The following is a 26022-nucleotide window of genomic DNA, read 5'->3' as shown; positions in this document are numbered from 1 at the left end:
AAAACTTAGCAGGTCTGGCAGCATCTGTGGAGAGTGAAACAGAGTTAACGTTTCAAGTCCAATATGACTTTTTGGAACTGTAGCTATTTGTGGTTGATTATAAGTTATAAATTACACATAAAATGACAGATACAACTAAGGCAGATCTTACAAATTGGCTCAGCAGTCTACCCAGCATATAAATCACCAAACTCAGTCACAAAATCCTTCAAAACTCTATGTAATTACAAAGAATTTCAGCTCCTCTTCTCCTAGGATCCCCAGCTAACAGCAGTGCACAACCACCCTGAGTTCAATGGGCACGGTTTTCAGCAAAATTGGCACGCATCTGCAGAATTTCCTCAACTCGGTCTGGATAGCACAAATTCACCAATATTATTTTCAAATAACAGAAACAACTGCAGCAACTATATTGTTGTTTTTTCTCAGATTCTGGATCTAACCTTTGTCTTTTTCAGCCTACCTGTACTGCACCACTGGATTCATCATCAACTGAGCTCTGATTGCTCTGTGTCCTTTTGTATGCTTTCAACCAGTTCGAGATTCCCCAGTTTCCTTACAAACAGGTAGGGTCAGTTTCCTTTCTCAGTTCCCGGTTTCTCTTTCCCTTTTCAGTTAGGGTTTTTCTCAAAAATAGAAGCTTTGACCATTGATTCCATCACAAGATAAAGCAATTGTTAGAAATTGCTGGCTTCCTTTGTGTATGTCCAAATTTGATTGCACACCTAATCATAATGAAAGATTAGAATTCCTTGTCAGATTGCATGTTAACATTTCAAACAATCCATTATCAAAGTAAATGGAATAAACAGGAGACTGTACCCTCTCATAAAATCAGGAAATGGAGAGGCTAGTTTGTATTTCTCCACAAATTGTCATAAAAGAGTTTTTTAAACTTCTGTGTTACAGACCTTGTGGAGGCAAGCACTGAAATTTGGTTCAGCATTCTTTGAGGACCATCTATGCCAAACCAGCAACAGCTGAGATGCCCAGTGGAAGGCCAGAGGTGACACAGTTGCAGTAGTTCCCCCAAGCAGCAACAATGACAATATGAACTGCCAGTTCTGTGGATGTCTAAGCTGATCCCCCAACAGACTCTTCAGTCATGAGAAGACCCACGGAAAATGATGAAATGAGTAGGCATTTCATGATTCATAAACTAAAATTCAAGATCTGCGACTGCAAGCCTCTTTGCATACATTAAGGTCAATTCACTTTGAGCAATAAGTCTTGTAAAATGCAACAGTTCTCCAATAGAATTTCCAGCACTGAATTCCAATTTTAGGTACAATCCCAGAGCCTTAACTACTCTAGCTCTAGATTCCAGGTTTGACCAATAAACTGTTTTTGGGGCGGAGTTTATGTATGTGTCGCTGTGTTCCAGAGCGTGTTGATTTCAGTCCCACTGTGGAAACACGTGGCGCTGTTGAGACTGAGGCAGACAAGCGCCTTCTCTTTTTCTCTCACTGTGTGACTCATTCACAGGTTATTTATAGTCTTTTCGTCGGGAATTCAGTTCGAGCTTTTGGGAACAGTAGTGAGGATGGAGACGTTAGACCGCTGGAAGATTTGTTTGTGTCTTTTTGTTACAGTGCTCAGCCCTTCTCTTGGTAGGAGCAGTTGCTATTAATGTTTATTGGTGGATTTGTTTGAGCAAACTCGTCATTTGCATATTGCATGTATAAAGTATTTGTATTTTTTCCTTAACCTTCTCACAATGTAATTATCTTCAGATGTCGACTTCGGTTCATTTAGCACACGGTGGTTCAATCTGTTTGACTTCGCGAGATTAATGTGAACGAGCCTTTAGCTTTTTCCTTGTAATTAATGGGCAGTTATTGCCACTTTTTAAGGAACGGGTTTCGCAGTTTTTGGCAGGGCTTAGCAATATATATCAGCGACATTTTTTTTTGCCCAGTAAAATAGAAATAGTTGATTGTACACACCTTTGGCAATTATTTAACTGTAACACTTTAAAGGAGTTTGTTTTGCGGGGATTGAGTTCAATGATTCAGAGTAACGTGTAGACATTTATGTCGAACTCCGGAAATCTTTTTTTTAAATTTCGTTTATGTCTCAATTGCTTTAGCGTTTGGAAATCTGACTTCGCTAAAGGCCAAATTGTGTTTAATTTATAGGTTAGGAAGTTGAACGTGATTGCGACCTCCCATTGGCCAGAAATGACCTTTTGGAACTCTGTAACTCACACTGTTCTATAATAATCAGTTGTTTCCATTTCGGAGTGTAGGATATGAGCGAGAACTCGCACTGCACATGCAAACTTTTCCCTTTTTTGGGGAAGGACGATGTCCTAATCATTGGGCCTATTTGGCTGGTTTTTTTTTCGATTTGGCAGGATCATGATCTAAAGAACGCTTTTAAGGATGGGCACCAGTATAAAATACTGAGCCAGGCTTCTTTCATGCTGTAGTGGCCTTTTATTCTCTAAGCATTTAATTTTCTTAATTCAAATCGGCTCAATTGGTGATTTCATTGAATTTGCAGAATCTGTAAAAATCTTAATAGTTTTAAAGTTAAGTGGAAAGATTTAAATTTAACTCGAATAACTTCTTAATGCAGGAAATTTTGAAGGGCTTCACAGATCACTTTTCAGAATATTCACTGCCAGAGCAAACAGACAGTTATAGCCAGCAAGGTATTAGAAATAGCAAATGAACTATGTGACCAGGTAAACTTGATTTTTATGGTAATTGTTGGAAGCATGTTGGCTGGTAAACTCTGACGTTTCAGCTGAAATTGTGTTCGAGATTTAAGAGTAGTGTTTGAACCCACAACCATCTGATGTTGAAGTGTGTCTATGAACTGAGCAAAGCAATTTTTGTTTAATAAATAGTACTCTTAAAATACTTTTAGTATTTCTCACCATACAAATATACGATTATCTAAATGTAAGAGTTTGTTTTTGTTAAATATTGGAATTCTTTTTAGGACTTCTATGTGCAGTGTCCTTGAAAGCACTGCAGTATTTGTATAGAGTGATACAATCAGTCACGTGGGAATGTCATTCCATTACTGACAGGTTCTCCTAGTATAAGCATAGTAAAAATGGAATGGGAAAATCATAGCTCCTGCTTTGTCGGTTGTAGCATTTTACTGTCCTGTCCCTAGATCGTAGTGTTTCAAGCTTTTTAAAAATTTTAAATAAAGCTTTTACCTTTGAATTCTGAGAATAATGTACCTATTAATACACCCAGAGTCCAACACAACAATACACTTTTAATGACTAATCCAAGCTAAAAGGATTAGTTTTAAACTGGTTATTTAGATGTGATCTGTGTATTTGGAACTGTAGTACTCTTGTTTGGGATTTGGCTGGGAGCAGCTAATGCTTAACAAGGCAGAAATGAATATGAAACCATGAGTTTAAGTATAAACAATCCAATCCCATTGTGGTACTTCTAATATTGGGACAGTGCTTTCTAATAATGTTGCAGCACTGTGTTCCAGTACAACAACAACATTGGGCAATTTTCCACTTTGTTTGGTAGATGTCAATGTCTGGTCTACAACAAGGACAAATCCAATCTAGCTAGGAGTTCTGGTGAAGAGTTATACGGACTCGAAACGTTAACTGTGTTCCTCTCCGCAGATACTGTCAGACCTGCTGAGTTTTTCCAAGTATTTCTGTTTTTGTTTCTAGCTAATTACTGCCCAGTCAGCCTACTCACATCAGTGAGGGGGAGGGAGGGAGGGGAGGGGGGGGTGGTGTGGTGGGACAAGTAGAGAGAGAAGAGCAATACTTCTTCAAGGTGGGCATGCCTTGAAGAGAAGTGGCAGTCAATTAAACACTAAGATAAAAGCAAAAAACTGCAGATGCTGGAAATCCTTGACTGCCACTTCTCTTCAAGGAATGCCTACCTTGAAGAAGTATTGCTCTTCTCTCTCTACTTGTCCCACTCCCCCTTAAACCAGCTTATATTTCACCTCTCTTCTATTTTTACTTAGTTCTGTTAAAGGGTTATTTGGACTCGAAACGTTAACTGTGCTCCTCTCCGCAGATGCTGCCAGACCTGCTGAGTTTTTCCAGGTATTTTTGTTTCCTTTTGACTTACTGTCTCATTACAGCTTTGGTTCAAACATGGACAAAAGGGCTGGATTCTAGAAGTGAGATAAGCGACTGCCTTTTGCACCATGGCAGCATTTGACTGAGTTTGGGATCAGGGACCTCTAGTAAAATTGAAACAAATGGAAATCAGATGAAAACTCTCCACTGGCTGGAGTTGTATATAGCTCAAAAGGAAGATTTTTGTGGTTATAAGATATAGTCCAGATGTAATGGTTAATCTTTATAAAACCTTAAGATTACAATTTGTGTATTGTGTACAGTTTTGTGTTCCACAGTACAGGAAGGATGTTGAAGCAATTCTGAGACTACAGTGTAGATTCACTAGAATGCAACCCAGCATGAGGAAATACAAATATGAAGAAATATTCATATGGGGCTCTTTTTGTTAGAGAAAAGGCAATTGTGATATTTTGATTTTTTTTAAAGCATACGAGGAAATTAGCAAAGCAGATAGAAACAGACTGCTTCCAGTGATTGAGTGAGCAGTCTAAACCAAAAAGAAATTGATGTAAAAGATTCCCGACAAACCTTTCTGCAAAGTTGAGGCTGTGGATTGTAGCGGATTGCACTACCAGGATTAGTGATTGAAGCTGAGATCATGTCAACATTCAAAATATTGGTTGTGAAAGATAAAGGGCTTAGGAACAGGGCAGGCACATGTAATTAAGATTACTGGTCTTGTGAAGGTTAAACACTAACACTGATCGGGCGAAAAGTTTCTTTAATTCTACGTAGTCTAATCCTTCTACTTCTATCTCCAACATATTGCCTACTATTTCCATTGCTGTTTCACCTGACAACTACTGGAATAACAATTCGTGGCTTTTCATCTCTACATCTGACTCTTGTGTCTTACAAAGGCAAAATACTGTGGATTCCCAAAATCTGAAATAAAAACAAAATGCTGCGAGTCCTCGTAGGTCAGGACAGCATCTTTGGGGAGAGAAACAGAATTCATGTTTCAGGTCTGTGACCTTTCATGAGAAAAAGGTATCTTAACTCCAATTCCTTCTATGCCAGACTCCCCAGGTTCTGCTCTAAATTGACTGTGGAACATCCAGAAGTTTGCTGACTTGCACAGGACTCCACTCACCTGTTTCTTTATCTTTGTCATACATCACTTGTTGTGGACGTCACAATCCTTGTTCTTACCTGCAAATCCTCACGCCCTTCCCCCTCTGTAACACCTTATCTACTTTCCTGCTCTCACTTTTCATACAGCACTAGTCTACAAATGTTTCTCATTTCTGTGCACTCTACCAATGGTGTGACATTCTTCCTGGGACCCTCACACCTCCACCATGCTTCATTTTTTCAGTATTAAAACCTCTTAGGCAGTGCATTTGTCAGCCTTTGTTAATGCCTTTTCTGTTTGGTTAGACCCCAACTAAGATATGGTTTTGGACATTTTGCTGCTTTAAAGGTGCAATGCTAGTGTAGCCGTTCTGTAAAGCAATATGATTGTGATCTGACACTCAAAGATGCATAGAATACTGAGTGGTAGATTCCAACCTATTGCCCTAACATATCACCCTTCTGCTAAAGTTGATGCATGTTGACATACATAAATAATAAAATGATCAAAAACCACAATTAAAAGCACTGGGATGAGTGTCTGTGGTTTTGCATGCATAACTTATAAAGTGCTTTTTCTTAGCAGTTTAACCACAGGTTCCTGAGCACACCTGGGAGGAGTGGAGAGGATTTTCTACACCCATTCCTTGCCTGTAAATAAGGAGACAGGCAAGATGAATTATCTGGTGGGATTGTTGGACACCCGCTTAATTGAGTTTTCAGGCGGACCTTTCAAAGAGTGCTCAGCAGGCAGGAGGCTATTTTAAATATAAAAATCAAAACCCCACTTGCAATTTTTGTAGAGAAAGGGGCTACTCCCTGTTTTCTAGGGCTTGAGTGGCCTAATTTGGACTCGAACAACGAAGAGTCTACCACAATGTGTGTGGCAACATGCTGCTTCAGTATCTGAGGAGTTACGAATGAAACCAAATGCCCAACATTCCCACTTGTGACCTTACAGAGTGAAGGTTATTGATGAAGCAGCTGAAGGTGGTTGGGCTTAAAACACTACTCTGAGGAACTCCTACATCAATATCCTGAAGCTGAATGATTGGCTTCAACAGCCACTATCACCTTCCTTTACGCAAGGAATGACTCCAACCAATGGACAATTTCCTCCTGACTTCCAGTCATTAAATTAGGGTTATTTGCCTTTATGTCAAGAACACCTCAATAATTGAGCTCCTTTGTCCATGTTTAGACCAAGGCTGTAATTAGGCCTGGAGCCGAGTGCCCTTGGTGGAACCCAAGCTAAGCATCGTTTATTATTGCTAAGTAAGTGTTTCTTGATAGCACTATCGAGGAAACCTTCCATCACTTTGAGAATAGACTGTTGTGCTGGTATTTGGCCAGATTGGATTTGTCCTTTTTCTTTTTGTGGACAGGATATACCTGCTGAATTTTCCACATTATCGGGTGAATATCACTGTTGTAGCTGTATTGAAACAGCTTGGTTAGTGGTGCGGCTAGTTCTGAAGCACAAGTCTTCAGCATTACAGCTGGGCCCATAGCTGTTGCTGGCCCTCCGCCATTTGCTTATCACGTAGAGTTAATCAAATTGGCTAAAGTTTAGCATCTGATGGTGGGAATCTTGGGAGGAGGCCAAGATGGATCGTTCACTCAGCATTTCTGGCTGAAAATGGTTTCAAATGCTTCAGCCTAGTCTTTTGCTCTGATGTGCAGGACTGTGCCATCTTTGAGGATGGAGAGCCTTCTGCCTTCTCCAGTTAGTTGTTTAATAGTCCATCATTTCATAACTGAATATAGCAGAACTTCAGAGCTTTCATCTGATCTGTTTGGCTGTGGGATTGCTCAGATCTATCAATAGAATGCTACTTCCTCCACTTAACTTGCATGTCATCCTGTGTTGTAGCTTTACCAGGTTGGCACCTCATTTTTGGGTACACCTGATGCTCCTCCTGGCATACACTCCTACACTCATTGATCCAGGGTTGGTCCCCTGCCTTGATGGTAATGGTGGAGTAAGGGATATGCTGAGCCATGAAGTTACAGCTTGTGTTGGAATACAATTCTGCTGGTGACCCATAACGCTTCATGGATGCCCAATTTTGAGGTGCTAGATCTATTTGGAATCTATCCCATTTAGCATGATGGTAGTGTCTCACACACACAATTTGGTTTATTTGGCCTTTTAGGTCAATGGAGGACCGCAATAATCTAAGGCAAAGGAGCGCAGAGCTGGAGATCCTGTTTTTTTTTTTAAAAGTATCTATGGAAGTATTTTGGACCCCTCAAATCTGGAGGCACAAATGATGGCATTCAGCGACTCAATAGCCTAAAAATGCGTAACTCCCCAATGCTTCAGAAAAGTCAGATGAAGACACAAGTATTTACTTTAAAATTGAATTGCACTTTTATTTCAATCAAAATAAAATTTTATATTGGTTTCTGTAGTGACATCCTAAGTGTTGCTTTCTTTGATTCTTTGTGAATTGACATAATTTGAGTTTGGTGCTCCTAGACATGTATTACAATGTAATTGTCTCTTCATATTGTACTCCTTACAAATATATGGTGATTCCATGGTGTTTACCTATGCAGAATATTTTAAATAATTGAATTGATATTATTTGCAACCAGCTGAATTTGCATATTAAATTGATCCTTTATGTACAGTCCATTTCCCTTCCAAGGTAAAACAAAAACAGAATTACCTGGAAAAACTCAGCAGGTCTGGCAGCATCGGTGGAGAAGAAATCAGTTAACGTTTCGAGTCTTCATGACCCTTCGGCAGAACTGGCAGTTCTGCCGAAGGGTCATGAAGACTCGAAACGTTAACTGATTTCTTCTCCACCGATGCTGCCAGACCTGCTGAGTTTTTCCAGGTAATTCTGTTTTTGTTTTGGATTTCCAGCATCCGCAGTAGCTTTTAGCTTTTTGTTGTTATCCCTTCCAAGGTGCTGATTCATGCAATTATTTTCAGTTTGTTCTTTTTTACATAATTGGCCTATCCTTAATCTTATAAAGTAGGGCTTAGCTCTTGAATTACATGATAAAGTCTGTTCTTTAATCTAATTTGCACATTTTAATAAGGTTTTCAGGAATGGAATTTATATACCATTCATGCTGCACTAAAACAGAAGTTCTGGCTTATGATCTGAGAGTACTGAAATGTGTTAAGTACTTTCTGTCTATTTTTGTATTTGGCAATGGCTGCAGAAGCAAAGTTGTAACATGTTCCAAGGTTCCAACCAAAGCATTTGCTGTAAAACTGCATTTGAAAATTTAATGTAGACTTGACCATTAAAGTTGCACTTCATATTTACAAGCTATAAGTACACCAGGTACATTGGATTGTTAAATATTTATTTGGCGAATCATATTAGAGAATTTTGGGACTAGGTATGTAATTTGACTGCTGTAGTGTTTTCAGTCTGTAGCAATTTACTTGTACAGCACCAGGGAGGGAAGCTTTTTTTCAATCATTCATTTCCACAAAAGAAGTCCACAGAAAGCTAGAAAATAATTGGCATTTGGAATTCCTCTAGCATAAGGGGGGAAACTAAGACGTGATTGGAGCATTTAGCATTGCCAAAGGGGGAAATCCAAGCAAACATTTTTGACTTGTATTATTCAAAGTTATCATCCAATTGGAGTGAAGTTTTGTGTCTCTCTTGATGCCAACTGTCCCTGTACCTTGTTCAAATGTCCACTATTCACATGAGCCTCGACATCAAGTGGCTATGTTTCCACTTGACCTCCACAAACTTAAATTTGCCACGGATCGCTGGACAGCGGTCAAGAGTGCAGACCTCTTTATAGCTCAGGGATGCCCATTTGTATCGTCAATCCACCATAGCTTTCCTGGGCTGCATATATTAGCTGCTCACAGCCGTCAAGAGAACTGACTTGCTTTTTTTTTAAACATATTTTTCATTGAACTTTATCTCATTTGCAGCAAAACTACTCATTGTGCTGAATGAGACCTTAAAGTATTGAGTGAAGGCAAAGGTCAAGGGGGTTTTTATAATTTTCCCCTTCTCCCCCTCCTATATCTACTTCCCACAAACCTAATCAATACATTGTGTACAATGACGGTATCCAATGCTTTAGACACCACCTTTGGGCATGTGACCTTGCTATGGAATCAGAGGTTTGCAGAACCAGTGGGGGAAGCACATGTGAGCTGTTGTCTGAGCAGATGACTTGTCAAATATTCTGTTGCACTGACCCTGGTTTCAAAGCTTGTATTTTTGAGTCAGACCCTAACTGAAAGGGAAACTGAAACTGGTTGAAACCAGAAAAGGGCACAGCCACCTGAGCACTCATCACCTAGTGGTCCATTGCAGGCAGGTTGAAGAAAACGAGAGCTGGATCCAGGAGCTGATCAGACTCGGCCATACAATGCACAAGCTTTCACTGAGGGTCCAGATAAAAGTAACACTGATGGATCCAAGCCATCAAGACTGTTGCGAACAGAACTGAGGTTGTTCTGGAGAACTGCGCCATTTTGTTGAAGATTGTACCTATGAAACTTGGGTTGATTAGGAACTGCTATAGGATGAGAATCAGTGATTAAGTCTTTTTAAGATTGAATGACTGGCTGAAGTTGGTGCCATATATGCTGAGTGGACTGCCCAGCTAAATCAATTATATCTGCTATTTAATGTGAAATTTATAAATTCACAATCAATATTGTATTATCTATTAATTCATGTTTAGTTAATTTTGGTTTGATTGTTAAAGGAGGAGCTATAAAATCTGAAATTTTGACCATTGGTTTTTCGTTGGGGTCATTTGGTTCTTTTGGTTTGGTCTCCACTGGGATCATAATCCTAATGCCCTCCTTTGGATTTTTTTCATTTGCTGGTAAGAAAAGTAGCGTGTGAGTTTTTTACATCATGAGTGCTTTACTTAGTCACTGGTAGTAGATGTTTTAGCAAATAGCCATATGAAGTACATTTTACCATAAATTATCACCATAGTCACGCCTATGGTTAATCAGCAATTTCTGGGCTGAAACAGTTGTTATAGCCTAAGGGGCATGTCTCTACGTGAAGCTTTACTGTTCACTGCATTTTTTCCAGTAAGTGCACTGATAACATTTCAAATAAAGTCTGCTTTTAAAATAGATCAAAGAATGTAACCTTTATGTGCATATTTTTGGATCAGTTTATAATTGTACAGAAAGATATGACAATTTTGGTACAATTCAATATGCTACATCAATATTAATTGACCTGCCATAATAAGTTGGCTCATGGACATCAGTTTAAATGTAAAACATCATAGAATAACAAAAAAATTGTTCAGTAAGTCCTCACTATAAGTTCCCACTTAGTCACTTCATTTTAACGTTGTTTATTCTTTAGGACCTTTTTCCAATTTGTGACGCCATTTTTGGTTTTATGTTGTCTGCACTCTGGCCCTGCCCCTTCCGCGCTGCACTCTGGGCCATCCACTGTCATGTTCTGATGCAGGAGCCACTGCCACAGACACCAGAGACTGAAGCTGTGGAGAGAGAGCAAGGGCAGAGATCCAGGAGCAGGACAGGGACGGGAAGTTGCAGGCTGCTGATTGGGTGATGAACTGAGTAACCCAGGAGGGTGGTGTGAAAGGAGCTTCATCTATAGTACCCTACCCGGTTCCAATGGCAGTCCTCCCAGTTCCATCAGCACCGCCAACACCCCCATCCCCCACTCCATCTGCGGCACCCCCAGATCAGGGGCTTGGCCCCTTTAAGCTGTTAAGAAGGGGTTCTTAGGCTTGGGAAAGGGAAGGGAGGGAAAGGAGAATGATAGCTGAGTTTCAGGAGTGCTGTAGATGAGACACAGAAGCTATGCTAGGGCTTTTGGGTGATTTAGTATTATCCAATATGAATTTGTAGTGTTTCTGTTATATTTAGTTATTATTCAGATTTATTTTGCATGATATTCCAGCTGCAGTGTTTCAACTTGTACATTGTTTTCTCTGGGCGAGAAATGTCTGAAGGAACCTAACTCTGGCTTTAACATCGATTCCTATGGGAACCCATGATTCATTTAGTCATTTCACCCAAAATTGTGTTTTTTGGGAACGGAACCACAACTTAAGTGAGAATTTGCGTGTCACTGTATATCATTATATATCAATGGCCTAAACTTAAGTGCAATCTAAGCAACTGAAAAAATGTTCCTTCACCCATTTGTGACTTTTGAGCTAAAGAAATGAAAACAAATACTCTGTCAGAAACTAAATTATTAGAATAGAACTACTGTATTGAGCTAACTGATATACACTGGTACACTATTGAAATAAGCAAATTAGCATGTCTTGATAAATATTGCAAATAAAACTCATTTTCAAAGCAGTTAAGACCATTAATAATTTCACTTGTATTTTAACTGATCATTTGGGACTGCAAAGAAAAACATGAAATATTCCAAACTAAAATGAATCTAAATTTTTACTTTTGTTTCCCTCTATCCTCAAGCCACTGAGACAGCCCTGTTCAGAGGGGTGGGATGGTGATCTACTCCTAGGCCAATAGCACCCTACAGTTGGGAGAACAGCTAACAATAAGACTCCCTTTTTTTTTCATTCCAGGTGGGAAGTGTTTGACTTCCCCAAAGCATCTTGATTGAGATTGGGAACTTGCAATAGGGGGATTTGCAGGCACGTTTCTCATGTCCTATCAAAAGGAAAAAATGAGTTACAATACTCAAAAATATACCAACTTTTGATTGTAACTCAAATAACTAGGAATTTTTACCTCTAAAAATGGCAAATTTAATTTTGTAACGATGTTGGGTATGTTGGTTTGTGTGTTTGTTTCCAGGGAAGGAGAAAATGATGTCCTAAAACATTTCACCTTTTTCCTCATTTTAAGATTTAAGGTTTAAGAGAGGTTATGCTTCTGTTATACAGGGCACTAGCGAGTCCACATCTGGAGCACTGTGTATGGTATTGGTCACCTTATTTAAGGGAGGATGTAACTGCATTGGAAGCGGTTCAGAAAAGGTTTACCAGACTAATACCTGGAATGAGTGGGTTGTCTTATGAGGAAAGGTTGGACAGGCTAGGCTTGTATCCACTGCAGTTTAGAAGAGTAAGAGGTGACTTGATTGAAACAGATAAGATCCTGGGGGATCTTGACAGGGTGGATATGGAGACGATGTTTCCTCTTGTGGAAAAATCTAGAACTAGGGGTCACTGTTTAAAAATAAGGGGTCACCCATTTAAAACATGAGGTGAAATTTTTTCACTTGAGGGGCATGAGTCTTTGGAACTCTCTTCCTGAAAAGGTGCTGGAAGCAGAGTCTTTGAATATTTTTAAGGCAGGAGTGGATAGATTCTTGGTAGGCAAGGGATGCGGATTTCAGGTGACTATCAGATCAGCTATGATCTTATTAAATGGCGGAGCAGGCTCGAGGGGATGAATGGCCTACTCCTGATGCTTGTTCATATGTAGATGATCCTTAAAATCTACTCTGACTGTAATGTATTAATTTTATACTAATATGATAAAATGTCAGCATATGCATAGTATGCAATATTGCAATAAACTCTCCCGTGAACTCATGAGTGATGAGGATGGGATCCAAGTGATAGTTCTTTCTTTGGATTGTCACAGGACATTTTCAACCACTGGAGAAGGTGGTTTTACATGAATTTGTTCTACATAAATTGATTTATTGAAATGTTTTATTGTGGATACTAGTGTTGAATCTCGCCTGCCTGCACCTACAGTATGCATGCATAAGACTCTGTACCACTGTTACAGACAGCTGCAGTGAAGGTTTTACTGTATCAGTGTTGAACTTGGAAACAAGGCAATGTAGATCGTCTGCGGGACACATCGGAAAGATTGGAACCTGAGGTCTTGAACCATTCAATTCATATATTGAAAGAATGGACATGTTTTTCAGAGCTAATAACATTTGGAAAGTGAAGAAGCTAAGACTCAAAATAAGGAAATTCGTGAATGCAAGAAAAAGTTTTGCTAATGGAAATTGATCCAGAAGTGAACAGCACTCTAACAAACCTTGTTCCCAACAAGGCAAACTATGTGCCATTCAAAACAACCATCACCAAGTTGGAGGAAGCCACTGGAGATCACAAAGCTACAAATTTTGAACCAGAAATCAAAAATGCAGTGAAACAGTTAGTTTAACTTAGTTTAACGAATTATCATTTGATTGCAACTTTGGCACATTCTTAAATCTGCCTCATAATGCATAATCTGTGTGTGAATTGGTGGATAAAGCTACTAAACACACACATCTCACATTTAAACTAGTGTGTATATGATCGTTCTCTTTCCATGGAGATGGCATCAGAGAATGCTCGGAAATTTTATCCTAAGCAGGTGGCTAATACAGCTTCTGTCCACAGCCAGAAGGCTTCTGCCAAGCCTAATGTGGGAAGACGGGTGCTGGTGACAATGGTTTAGTAACTTATGGTTGTATTGAGAACCACACAGCACAGGCATGTCAGTACATAAATGCCAAATGCATTAATTGTCAAAAAAAGGCCATATTGCAACTGCTTACTGAATGAAGGCCAAAACAGGAAAGAGAACTCATTCCAGTGGCAATGGAAAATAGCAATGCAGCACAAGTTGGAGTTCACAATCTTGAAGTGAATCCAGAGCGCCCAAGCGAAGAGGATCTAGGGCTGTACAGTATTTATGCCACAAGCAGTCACTTAAATGACACATTTTTGTACAAAGATGTTGGTAAATGAACAGTGCATCACCATGCGCATCAATACGGCTGCAGATAGCTCCATTATGAGTAGAGACATGTATGGGAACTCATTCAATGATGTATTTCTAATGGAGAGCACAGTTCAGTTGAAAGCCTACTCTGGTGAGGTGTTAGAAATGTGTGGATGAATGGAGTGCAAGGGCAAATTCCTCAAGTTAGCCATTGTATTAAGATATGTCAACAAACTAATGTTAATGGGCAAACCCCGACTTTGCGAATGGAAACATGTTTTCCTAATTGAGATGACCAAGAAACTTAATTAATTATTGAATGGGTGCTACATTTTTCGCTAGAATTATTTTCCATAAAAGTAGCTCTGAAGAAAAGTCATATGGACCTTCTTTCCATCATAAGGTCAGAAGTGGGGAAGCGTGCTATCATCAGTGAAATGTTCAGCATCAGCAACATTCACAACTCCTCAGATACTGAAGCAGTCCATGTCCAAATGCAGCAAAACCTGGACAATATCCAAGCTTGGGCTGACAAGTGGCAAGTAACATTCATGCCACACAAGTGTCAGGCAATGACCATCTCCAACAAAAGACCATCTAACCATTGCCCCTGGACATTCAATGGCATTACCATCACTGAATCTCCCACTATCAACATTCTGGGGGTTACCATTGACCAGAAGCTGAGCTGAACTAGCCACATAAATACTGTGGCTACAAGAGCAGGTCAAAGGCTAGGAATCCTGTGGCAAGTAAACTCAGCTCCTGAGTTCCCAAAGCCTGACTGCCATCTACAAGGCACAGGTCAGGAGTGTGATGGAATACTCTCCATTTGCCTGGATGAGTGCAGCTCCAACAACACTCAGTAGCTTGACACCATCCAGGACAAAGCAGCCTGCTTGATTGGCACCCCATCCACAAACATTCACTCTCTCCCTCCACCACCACACACAGTGGCAGCAGTGTGTACGATCTACAAGACACACTGCAGGAATTCGCCAAGGCTCCTTAGACAGCACCTTCCAAGCCCACAACCGCTATCATCCAGAAAGACGAGGGCAGCAAACACACAGGAACACCACCACCTGGACACTCCCCTCCAAGCCATTCGCCATCCTGACTTGGAAATATATCGCCGTTCTTTCACTGTCACTAAGTCAAAATCCTGGAACTCCCTCCGAACAGCACTGTAGGTGTACCTACACCACAGGGACTGCAGCGTTTCAAGAAGGCAGCTCACCACCTTTTTCAGGGCAATTAGGGATGAGTAATAAATGCTGCCTAGCCAACGACACCCACATCCTGTTAAAAATGAATAATACTTGGTTTCCTCTGCTCTCAACCCAGGTTGAAGAGGACGTAAAGAAGCTAGAAAGAAATCATGCTAGTGAAAAGTAACCATAGTAATTGGACAATCCAAATTATAGCAGTGCTCAAGTCCGATTTCAAACCTACAAAGTCTCAAGCAACCAGCATTGGACGATGAGCAGTATTCATTACTGACCTCCCAAAGATTTGTTTGCAGAGTTAGCAGGATCCAAGATATTCACTTAAGTTGGATTTGTTCCATGCTTCTGCACAGCTCAACATGGATTGAGAGAGTGAGCAGTATCGGACGTTTAAAAACACATGCACATGGATGGCAACGGTTGTGGGTTTGAAAGATATCGCCACTTTCCTCCGTCGGCTGGTGTTCCCAGGTGCGATAATCGATATCTAGGGCCTTCATGTCACACCAACGAGCATCTTTGAATTAATTTGGATTAATGTTGACTTATTTCACATTTTAGTGATATTAGATTTCAGCCATGCGTTTTTTAAAAAGATTTTTCTGAAGTTTTACTCTAAAACATTGAAGCAGAAACTGGATTTTCTTTCCTCCTGCACTGAACAAGTTTGAAGTCTCTAGAATGCAGAGCAAATTGCCAAATGTTTTGGCGGAACTTCCAAGTGTATTTACCTACATAATGTCAGCCTTAAGTGACATTTAGCAAATTGGCAACTAATCTGGGTAAGAGCCAACTGACAACATAATCTAAGCTGACCCCATTTACAGTGGTTCCTGTGCTTTTATGTAAACTTGATACTGTAATGTCTGGTCAACAGTGCAATTATACATTTATATTTTTTTTGAGTTGTCTTGATTTTTACACTGGGACATCTTTGATTTGGGAAAAATCTCTCCAGAATAACATGTAGCGTGAGTGAAATAAAAGTTAGAGATTCTGGTTTGACTCTTTAAGAGCAAAATCTTCCTTTTTAGATGTGGGGTTGGATGGTTAATTTTGTGGTGTTGCCTGCAATTTTTGAACAGACTCCTTTTTGGTCCTGTAATTGGGACACTAAATTGAAGATTTGAAAATAACAGACAACAAAAGTCTCACTGGTTCATCTAGCCTAAGGCAGACACTTCCCATTTGTCCTGAGCCATGTAATCTCTTGGAGAAATGAAAAGGCAGATTAAAAATCAATGCCAATTGGGAAAAGAAAATCTGAAAATTTCCTCTACGATCGCTTTAGGTGATCAAACCTCATCCAGGAGATCGCATGAGCACGTATTATAGGATACCTACCGTTTGTATGAGATAATCTGTTCACCACAGAAAAAGCTCCTGCTCTTCTTTGAAGAAATACCATTGAATCAACATTCACCACATGAGTTGCCAACTTGTTCCATAGGTCTCTTTGAGAGGCTATACTCTGGAGTTTAAAAGAATGAGAGGTGATTTTATTGAAATAAACATGATTCGGAAGAGAAACACACAATGCTGCCTGACCTGAGTATTTCCAGCACCTTTTTTTATTTCAGATTTCCAGCATCTGCACCATTCTGCTTTGAAGATTCTGAAGGAGTATGACAAGGTTGACACTGAAAGCTTTGATCTCCAGCCAGGAGAAACAAACACTGGGTACAGCTCCAGGATAAGGAGTCAATCATTCAGGATTGAAATGTTCCCATGTGTCCGCTGCCCTTTCCTTCTAGGGAGGAGGTCATTGTTCAAGTTGTGCTATTGAAGAAACCTTGGCATGTTAGTGCAGTGCATTGTGTATCGTACACAGAGGTCTACAGCACAGAAAAAGGCCCTTCAGCCTTTCGAGTCCGTGCCAGTCAAACAAGTACCTGACTATTCTAATCCCATTTTCCAACACTAGGCGCATAGCCTTGTATGCCATGGCATTGCAAGTGCACATCCAAATACTTCTTAAATGTTGAGAGTTTCTGCCTCTACCACCCCTTTCAGGCAGAGAGTTCCAGATTCCCACCACCCTCTGGGTGAAAAAATTCTTCCTCACATCCCCTCTAAATCTCCTGCCTCTTACCTTAAATCTATGCCCCCTGGTTATTGATCCCTTCACCAAGGGGAAAAGTTCCTACCTGTATACACTATCTATGCCCCTCATAATTTTATACACCTCAAATCATGTTCCCCCCCCCTCAATCTCCTCTGCTCCAAGGAAAATAACCCCAGCCTATCCAATCTCTCCTCATAACTAAAACTCTCCAGCCCAGGCAACATCCTGGTAAATCTCCTCTGCGCACTCTCTAGTGCAATCACATCCTTCCTATAATGTGGATTCCAGAACTGCATGCAATACTCTAGCTGTGGCCTTATCAGTGTTTTATACAGTTCCAGCATAACCTCCCTGCTCTTTATGCATCGGCTAATAAAGGCAAGTATCCCATATGCCGCCTTAACCACCTTACCTACTTGTCCCACTACCTTAAGGGACCGGTGGACATGCGTACCACGGCCCCTCTGATCCTCGGTACTTCCCAGGATCCTACCATTCATCGTGTATTCCTGTGCCTTGTTTGTTCTGCCCAAGTGCATCACCTCACACTTATGCAGATTAAGTTCCATTTGCCTCTGATCAGCCCATCTGACCAGCTCGACTATATCCTCCTGTAATCTAAGGCTATCCTCCTCACTATTTCCCACCCCACCAATTTTCGTGTCATCTGTGAACTTACTGAGCAACCCTCCTACGATCAAGTCTAAATCGTTTATATATACCACAAACAGCAAGGGACCCAACACTGGTCCCTGTGGAACCCCACTGGACGCAGGCATCCAGTCACAAAAACCATCGCCCTCTGCTTCCTGCCACTCCACCAATTCTGGATCCAATTTGCTAGATTGCCTTGGACTCCATGGGCTCTTACCTTCGTTATCAGTCTCCCATGCAAGACCTTTATCAAAAGTTTTGCTGAAGTCCAAGTAGGCTATGTCAAATGCATTGCCCTCAAGTACACACCTGGTCACCTCTTCGAAAAATTCAATCAAATTGGTCAGACATGACCTCCCCTTAACAAAACCATGCTGACTGACCTTGATTAATCCCTGCCCCCATTGCAGCCACGGTGTGCCAGTGGTGGAGGGATGAATGTGTAAGGGGAGGATGAGTTCCTGATCAAGTGGGCTGCTTTGTCCTGGACGGTGTCAAACCTCTTGTGTTGGAGCTGCACTCATGCAGGGCAGTGGAGAGTATTCCATCACACTCTTGACTTGTGCTTGTTGGTGAATGTAAAGGCTTTGGGGAGTTAGGAAGCGAATCATTGATTGCAGAAAACTCGGCCTCTGAAGTGCTTTTATATGGTTAGCCCAGTTAACTTTCTGCTTGTAATGTTGCTTTAAGTATCGTTTTCTTGTACAACTAGACTTCTCCGTTGAGAGTTTTGTCACTTATGTCATATTCTCATTGTTTTCTACCCCACAAGATGTACTAGTTTCCATTTGCTTACTATTGGCAAGCTTTCTTAAATAGCTGCCACACTCTTTTACCTAGTTATATCCTTCTGCATTCTCCTACATTTAGATGGGTAAATGGGCGTGACAAACAATGAGGATATTAGCAAAGTTGGCTATTTTCTCTCCCAGTGTCTTGCCAGAAGGAACCATTCTTGAAATAATTGAAGTTAAAATACACCAGACCTCAGAACAGGGAAACTTGCTAAGTTCTAACTTAATTTATGTTGCAACATACGTCAAGCCATCTATTATGCATAAATTATATATTTTTTTAAACCAGGAAGCATTTTTATCTTAAAACGTGTGTGTGTGTGTTGTATGTTGCTCTTCTTAAAATGTGCAGTTTTGAGGCCATCATGGGAAAACCCCTGGGAAAAGAAGCTTTTAAATTTGTTCAGGGTTGGCAGCAGTTTGATCATAGAAGCACTAGGCAGCTGCACTGTGAATTGTTACAACTGCACACCATGCAAGTGGATTATAGTAATTTGCCTCAGTTAAAGATTTTGTTTTGGGGATGTCAGCACCATGCAATTAAATACCATTTCAAGCCCATTTTGTTTTGCTTTAGGTCATGAATTGAGTTTCCTCTTCCTAAATTTTGATTTAATGTTTTGGTTAATCTGTCCAGAAAAGATAGTGAAGATATCATGCAATACTAAAGATCTGAATTATTTAACAGCCTCAAATTGAAGGTTGTGTGCAAGAACCTTCTGCTTATGGAAGCATAGCTAATCCATTAAGACAGTGCTTATTACTAACATTTTGTTGAAAGCTTCAGTCTTTCTTGAGGGATATTGCTCAGAATGATCTATATCACAAAATGGTATGATTATAGGTCTGCACTTGTGATTTTTTTTTCTCTCTCTGCAAAATGACCATCCTTCTATTGTAAAGTCAGGAATGAATGAAGCTGTTTGCTGGTGATTCCAGTGTTCAGCTTTCTTTACAGCTCCTCCAGATAGTGAACAGGCCAAAAGGCCTGTACAGGAACTCCATTGGTAGGCTTGACCTCTGATAGCATTTCTCTCTTTTTATAATCTTCCTTGTCTTCATTATCATAGTTCACAAATTGGCAGCTGTGCTTCTCTTCCTTGTCCTGATCTGAAGGGTAGCAACTAAAAATAAATGAACATTGCTCCCTGCGCATGAAAGAGGATACAAATACCATCCCAGAAATAGCTGTGAATCAGGAAATGGAAGGGAGACAGGAACTCAAGAAAAGTATAATCACCAGGGAAGTGGCACTGAGCAAATTGTTGGAGCTGCGTGCTGGATGCTAAGTCCCCAGGTCCTGATGGACTTCATCTTCGGGTCTTAAATGAAGAAGCTAGGGAGATAGTTAATGCATTGGTTTTTAATTTTCCAAAATTCTCTAGATCTGGGGAAGGTTCCATTAGATTGGAAAATAGCGAATGTAATTCTTATGTTCAAAAAGGGAAGGAGACAGAAAGTGGGAAACTACAGGTCAGTTAGCTTAACATATATCACAGGGAAAATGTTAGTAGCTATTATGACATTATAGCAGGGCACTTGGAAAAAATCAAGATAATCAGGCAGAGCCAGCATGGTTTTGCGAAAGGAAAATCATGTTTAACCAATTTATTGGAGTTCTTTGAAGAAGTAACATATGCTGTGGGTAAAGGGGAACCAGTGGCTGTATTCTGCTTAAATTTCCAGAAAGCATTTGATAAGGTGCCTCAAGATTATTGTGAAAAATAAAAGCCCATAGTGTAGGGAGTAATGTATTGGTATGGATAGAAGATTGGCTAGCTAACAGGGAATAGAGGGTAGGCACATAAGGGTCTTTTTTCTGCTTGGCAAGATGTAACAAGTGGTGTGCCATAAGAATCGGTATCAGGGCCTCATTTAGATGAAGGGATGGTTGCTAAATTTGCTGAAGTAAGATGTGAAGAGGACATAAGGAGGTTACAAAGGGATAGAAAGAGGTTCTGGGCAAAGATTTGGCAAATGGGGTATAATGTGGGAAAATGTGAGGTTGTCCATTTTTTGGCAGGAAAAATAAAAAAGCATGTTATCTAGATAGGGAGAGATTGCAGAGCTCTGAGATGCCGAGGGATCTAGGTACCCTAGTCCACGAATCATGAGGTTACTATGCAGGTACAGCAAATAATTAGGAAAGCTAATAGAATGTTATCGTTTATTGCAAGGGGTATTGAATACAAAAGTGGAGAGGTTATGCCTCAATTATACAGGGCATTGGTGAGACCACATCTGGAGTGCTGTGTGTAAAATTGGTCTCCTTATTTAAGGAAGGATGTAAGTACTTTGGAAGCACTTTTGAGAAGGTTTACTAAACTAATACCTGGAATGGGCAGTTGTCTTATGAGAATAGGTTGGACAGGCTAGGCTTGTATCTGCTGGAGTTTAGAGTAAGAGGGGAACTGATTGAAACAAATAAGATCCTGAGGGATCTTGGCAAGGTGGATGTGAAGAGGATATTTCCGCTTGTCTAGAACCTAGAACTAGGAGTCACTGTTTAAAAAGAAGGGGTCGCTTATTTAAGATAGGAGGAGAAACTTCTGAGGGTCATGAGTTTTTGGAACTCTCCACCTCAAAAGGGGGTGGAAGCAGAGTCTTTGAATATTTTTATGGCAGAGATAGATTCTTGATCAGCAAGGGGGTGAAAGGGTATAGTTGGTAGGTGGGAAGGTGGAGTTGAGCTTACAATCAGATCAGCCATGATATTAAATGGCAGAGCAGGCTCGAGGGGCCGAATGGCCTACTCCTAATTCGTATGTTCATATGTAAGGAGACAGAAAAGCAGGTGTAAGGTTGTAACTGTATTGTCACGGGAGGGAGGTGGTGGTGGTGGTGGTGGTGAAAACGGTGTTGATATTCAGTCACTAACCTGATACCAGCAATAGGCCACCAACCTCTGCATCTGTCGTGGCAAGAGCAGAGTGCCTTCCCACAGGTTCCATGATCTTCTGGTAGGGCATGAGATGCTTAAGACTGGATAAGTTCCTTCCAGTGACTTGCCTCTAGGGCTCTGAAAGAGGTAACTACAGAGATAGTGGATGTGCTGGTTATGATTTTCCAAAATTCTCAAAGGATTGGAAGTTAGTAAATGTAAATCCATTATTCAATAAAGGAGGAAGAGGCAAAATGGGGAACTGCAGGCCAGTTATTTTGACAACAGTCATCAAGAAAATGCTGGAAACTATTAAAATGGATGTCTTGCTTTTAGAAGATCATAGTATGATTAGACAAAGTCAACATGATTTTACGAAAGGAAAATAGTGTTTGGAAAATGCATTTAACATTTTTGCAGACATAACTAGTATGGTAAATAAAGGGGAATCAGTGGATATTGTCACGAATGCTGAACTTTAAAGACAGTTGTGTTTTTGAAATGTACTTTTAACTCATTAAGATAGAATTCTGGAAAAACAACTCAGTTTGGAGAAATGCCCATGTGATCTGGTTGCCATGCAGAGAGAAACTCAAACAGAAACCCATTGTGGCGGATTGGCAATTTTAACACCTTTCACAGTACCTCTCAGGAAAAGGACAGCTGCTGTTTGAGATGCAGAAACAAAGAAGCTGCTGCTGTGGAAAAGCAGTGAGAGCTGTGGAAAGCAGGAGGCTTTTGAGAGTTTGGTTTCTATTTCAAAAGAAATGGAACAAACTGGGCTCTTGAAGATTTAAGAAACTGGGAGTATTTGAAGTGTGCCTTGCTAGTGATAATTGTATCCAGGAAAGCTCTGAGTGGAATGATTGTCGAAGGACACTGGAAATTTCAACTTGGCGTGGCAGGGAGAGGCGATCCTCCACTGGAGAGCTGGAAGTGACTTTGGAACGGTTCCTTTTTAATGCCACATATCTGCCCAGAGATGTGGCATTGAGCAAAAGCACTTTTGTAAGACCTATTTCGGTTGTGTTGATTAGTGAATGCAAAACTTTCCCTTACTTTGATGTATTAGATACCTATTATTTAATACAAAACAAAAACAGAATTACCTGGAAAAACTCAGCAGGTCTGGCAGCATCGGCGGAGAAGAAAAGAGTTGACGTTTCGTGTCCTCATTATTATTTAATAATATTATTTAATATTATTATTATTTAATCCTATTATTTAATGTTGATTTTGGTTTGTTAAAGTCTTAAAGTGAAATCCTGTCCTTCGGTTCTTTCCATTGGTTGTTGGGAAATTCGTCTCTTTTTAAAAAGTTATCGGTTTCTATGGGAATCATAACAATGTGTACATTTGGATTTCCAAAAGGCATTTGATAAGGTACCACACAAGGTTACTATGAAAGATAAAGGCTTTTGGAGTAGGGTGGGGGGCAGCTAATATGGATTGGTTAACAGGCAGGCAGAGAAGAGTAGGCATAAACATGGCATTTTCAAGTTAGCAAGTGGTGACAGTACTGCAAGCATCAATGCTGGTGCCTCAGCTATATACAGTCTATATTAATGACTTAAATATATTACCCTGTCTCTTCTAAGTTTGCTGACGATACAAAGCTAGGAGGGACTGTTAAGCTGCAAGGAGGACACTAAGGAAGCTGCAAAAAGATAGGCGAAGTGAATGGGCAACAAGGTGACAGAGGGAGTATAAGGTGGGGAAGTATGAGGTTATTCACTTCTGGTTGTAAGAACAGAAAAGCAGAATGTTTTTTAAAAGGCATAGACCTCCTAGATGTTGATCAGCAAGCAATTAGGAAGGTGAATGGCATGTTGACTATATTGCAGGGGGATTGGAGTACAGGAATAAAGAAGCCTTGCTATAACTGCGCAGGGCTTTGGTTAGACCACACTTGAGTACAGTTCCAAGGAAGGATATACTTGCCTTGAAGGTGGTGCAGCAGGTGTTCGTTAGCTTAATGCCTGGAATAAAAAGGTTGTCCAATGACGAGACACTGAGTAGATTGGCCTTATACTCTCTGGAGTTTAAAGAATGAGAGATGATCTATTTGAAACACAAGGTTCTGAAGGGGATTGACAGGGTAGACACAAAGAGGTTGTTTCCCCTGACTGGGAAATCTAGAACATGGGGGCACAGCCTCAGCTTGAGGAGGGGAGGAGATCATTTAGGACAGGGATGAGGAGAAATCTCAACTCAGAGGGTCGTAAATCCTTGGAATTCTCTACCCCAGAGGGTTCCGGAAGCTCCAATGTTAGCATATTTAAGGCTGCGATAGAATATTTAAGGCTGAGATAGACAGACTTTTAGTGTCTCAAGGAATCGAGGGATATGGAGAGCAGGTGGGAAAGTGGAGTTGAGGCCGAAGATCAGCCATGATTGTACTGAATGGCAGAACAGGCTCAAGGGACTGTATGGCCTACTCCTCCCATTTCTTAGGTCCTTAAATTACACAGGGGTGCAGAAATAAAGGATGTGGTGCTGTCATCTATCAAAGTGGAAGAGGATATAGTTTATTTTAAGGGAGCTGATAGCCATAGTGCTAAATCCCAAATTACTGCCTTCCTCATTAGTGTATTGTGCGTGGAGTGTATCTTTTGGGTGACAAGGTGTGCTCATATTCAACTGCTGGTGTGGTATCTTGCCTGCACTAGTCGTAACACTGAACTTCTTGGTATGCAGAACCACCTCCCTCTACACAGTATAAGTGACATTTCCTGTCGTGGACACCTGGCTGGTGTCTCCGAAGCTCTATTTTCTTAAGATTTTCCAGGTCAGAGTCTGATATTGTGGCATCTCTGCCTGTGTGCCATGTTCTTGTGTCTACTTTGGTTGTGTGCAGTTGCTCCTATAATGGATACTTGTGATAGGTGATAGTGAAAAGATTCATAAGACATGCAGTGAGTGAGCTAAGCTCAGTTCCTTGCTTATCTGTTTCTCCCCCAGGCTGTTGCAGCAGTTTTCAGCCAGCACAGGCTTTTTTTTTTAAAAGGCTACCTGTAGCTCAGTGGATTACACCCACCTTGGACTGAAATTTTTACTAATCGTTACCCTTGCTGATCCAGGAAATAGTCATGTTAATACCTCCCCAGATTTTCAATAGATGCAAATTTTTTTCTGTTAGTGTAAACTGCTGTGAATATCTTGTTCGTATTAATATTTTAGAGGCAATGTTTAGTTCTGGGAAGATTATTGTGAAGGTAAGGTAATTAAAAAAGCTGGCTTTAGTGATTATCGGAATACCTAAAGATATGGCAGTTCAGAAGTTTACCCATGTTTTTTTAATAGAATCGAATAGAAGAGACAGCTGTGAAACAGCAGGTAGGCTTACTTAGCTGGAGAAAAGTGAGGGATCATTCGCTTAAGGTTGGTTTGAGGGTAGCCCAGAGCAGGCAACATTATCATGGAGATGGGTGGAGCTTGGGTTCTCTGGTTTCAATTTATCTGGGTTTTTGCTGGGAGATTTGGACCTCATGTGGTTTGCAGCTCACTGAGAAGTTTGCTTATAGTGTAGGTCTGTCATTTATTTTAGCTGAGTAAAACAATAACTTTTTCATTGACTGTGTGAAAGGCTGGTGAGGCTTATTCTGTTTTAATTTTTTGAGCAACAGAAGCTAGAAGATTGCCTAGTTTGAAGCTAATGGGAGAATCCACAGTGGGCCTCAGAGTCTTATTGCAAAAGAAAATAACCAGCAAATGATCTTGGAAGTATAGGAACAAGAGATTGAGACATCCACAGTCAAGACAGAGTAAATGAAAGTTTTACCTCTTGAGAATATTGAAGGGTACATGACTTTTTAGGAAGGACTGAAAGCTAGGAAAAGGTAGAGGGGTCGCTCCGCTAATTGATGATGGGTCATCCCTCTCTACTGCACTAATACTAAGTTCAGGAAACCAAGATGTAGAAGCGGTTTGGGTCGAGATGAGAAAAGATAAAGCAAGAAATCACTTGAGGGAGTGGTGTACAGGCCCTGTAATTGTAACTGCATGGTAGGGCAGAGTATAAAGGAAGAGATAGTGGGAGCTTGTCAGAAAGATACGGTGATAATCTTGGGGGATTTTAATCTACATAAACTGGGAAAATCAGATGGGCATGGGTAGCCTAGATGAGTTCATAGAATGTTTTCGGGATAGTTTCTTAGAACAACGCCTTCTGGAGCCAACCAGCGAGCAGACTATACCAGACCTGGTATTATGCAATGAGGATAGGATTAATTGATAACCTCAGTAAAGGCACTCCTGGGTAGCAGTGATCATAATGTGATTGAATTTTACATTCAGTTTGAGGAGGGAGAAGAGTGGGTCCAAGACCAGTATTTAAACTTAAATAAGGGCAATTATATTGAAATAAAAGCAGAGTTAGATGAAGTGAACTGGGAAATGAGGTTGAGAGAGGTCAATAGGAATGCAGTGATAGACATTTAAAGGGATATTTCGGAATACACAGAAGTTACATTCTAACGAGAGAGAGAAATTCCAAAGGGAGGACCCACCATCTGTGGTTTCTTTAAAAGATTAAGGACAGTATCAAACTTGAAAAGGTATATAATTGTGCAAGGATGGG

The 26022-nt window shown here is 40.5% G+C and overlaps 1 protein-coding gene across 5 annotated transcripts in view; it reads left to right on the top strand.

Moving 5' to 3' along the window:
- LOC144692324 (uncharacterized) overlaps positions 1 to 26022 on the top strand; it is a 134357-nt gene that overhangs the window by 67367 nt on the left and 40968 nt on the right. Inside the window, exon 1 of one of the 5 annotated variants that reach the window (XM_078561022.1) lies at positions 1418 to 1610. The exons of the other annotated variants lie outside the window; for them this stretch is intronic. Within the exon in view, the coding sequence (XP_078417148.1) occupies positions 1544 to 1610 (67 nt within the window). The 5' untranslated portion in view covers positions 1418 to 1543. Of the gene's footprint in view, positions 1 to 1417; positions 1611 to 26022 lie in introns of those variants that run through there. 5 annotated transcript variants of the gene reach the window in all.

The sequence above is a fragment of the Cetorhinus maximus genome, chromosome 17, assembly GCF_964194155.1.
Source record: "Cetorhinus maximus chromosome 17, sCetMax3.hap1.1, whole genome shotgun sequence".
In the NCBI taxonomy this organism is placed as follows: domain Eukaryota; kingdom Metazoa; phylum Chordata; class Chondrichthyes; order Lamniformes; family Cetorhinidae; genus Cetorhinus; species Cetorhinus maximus.
This window is presented reverse-complemented; position numbering and strand designations above follow the sequence as displayed.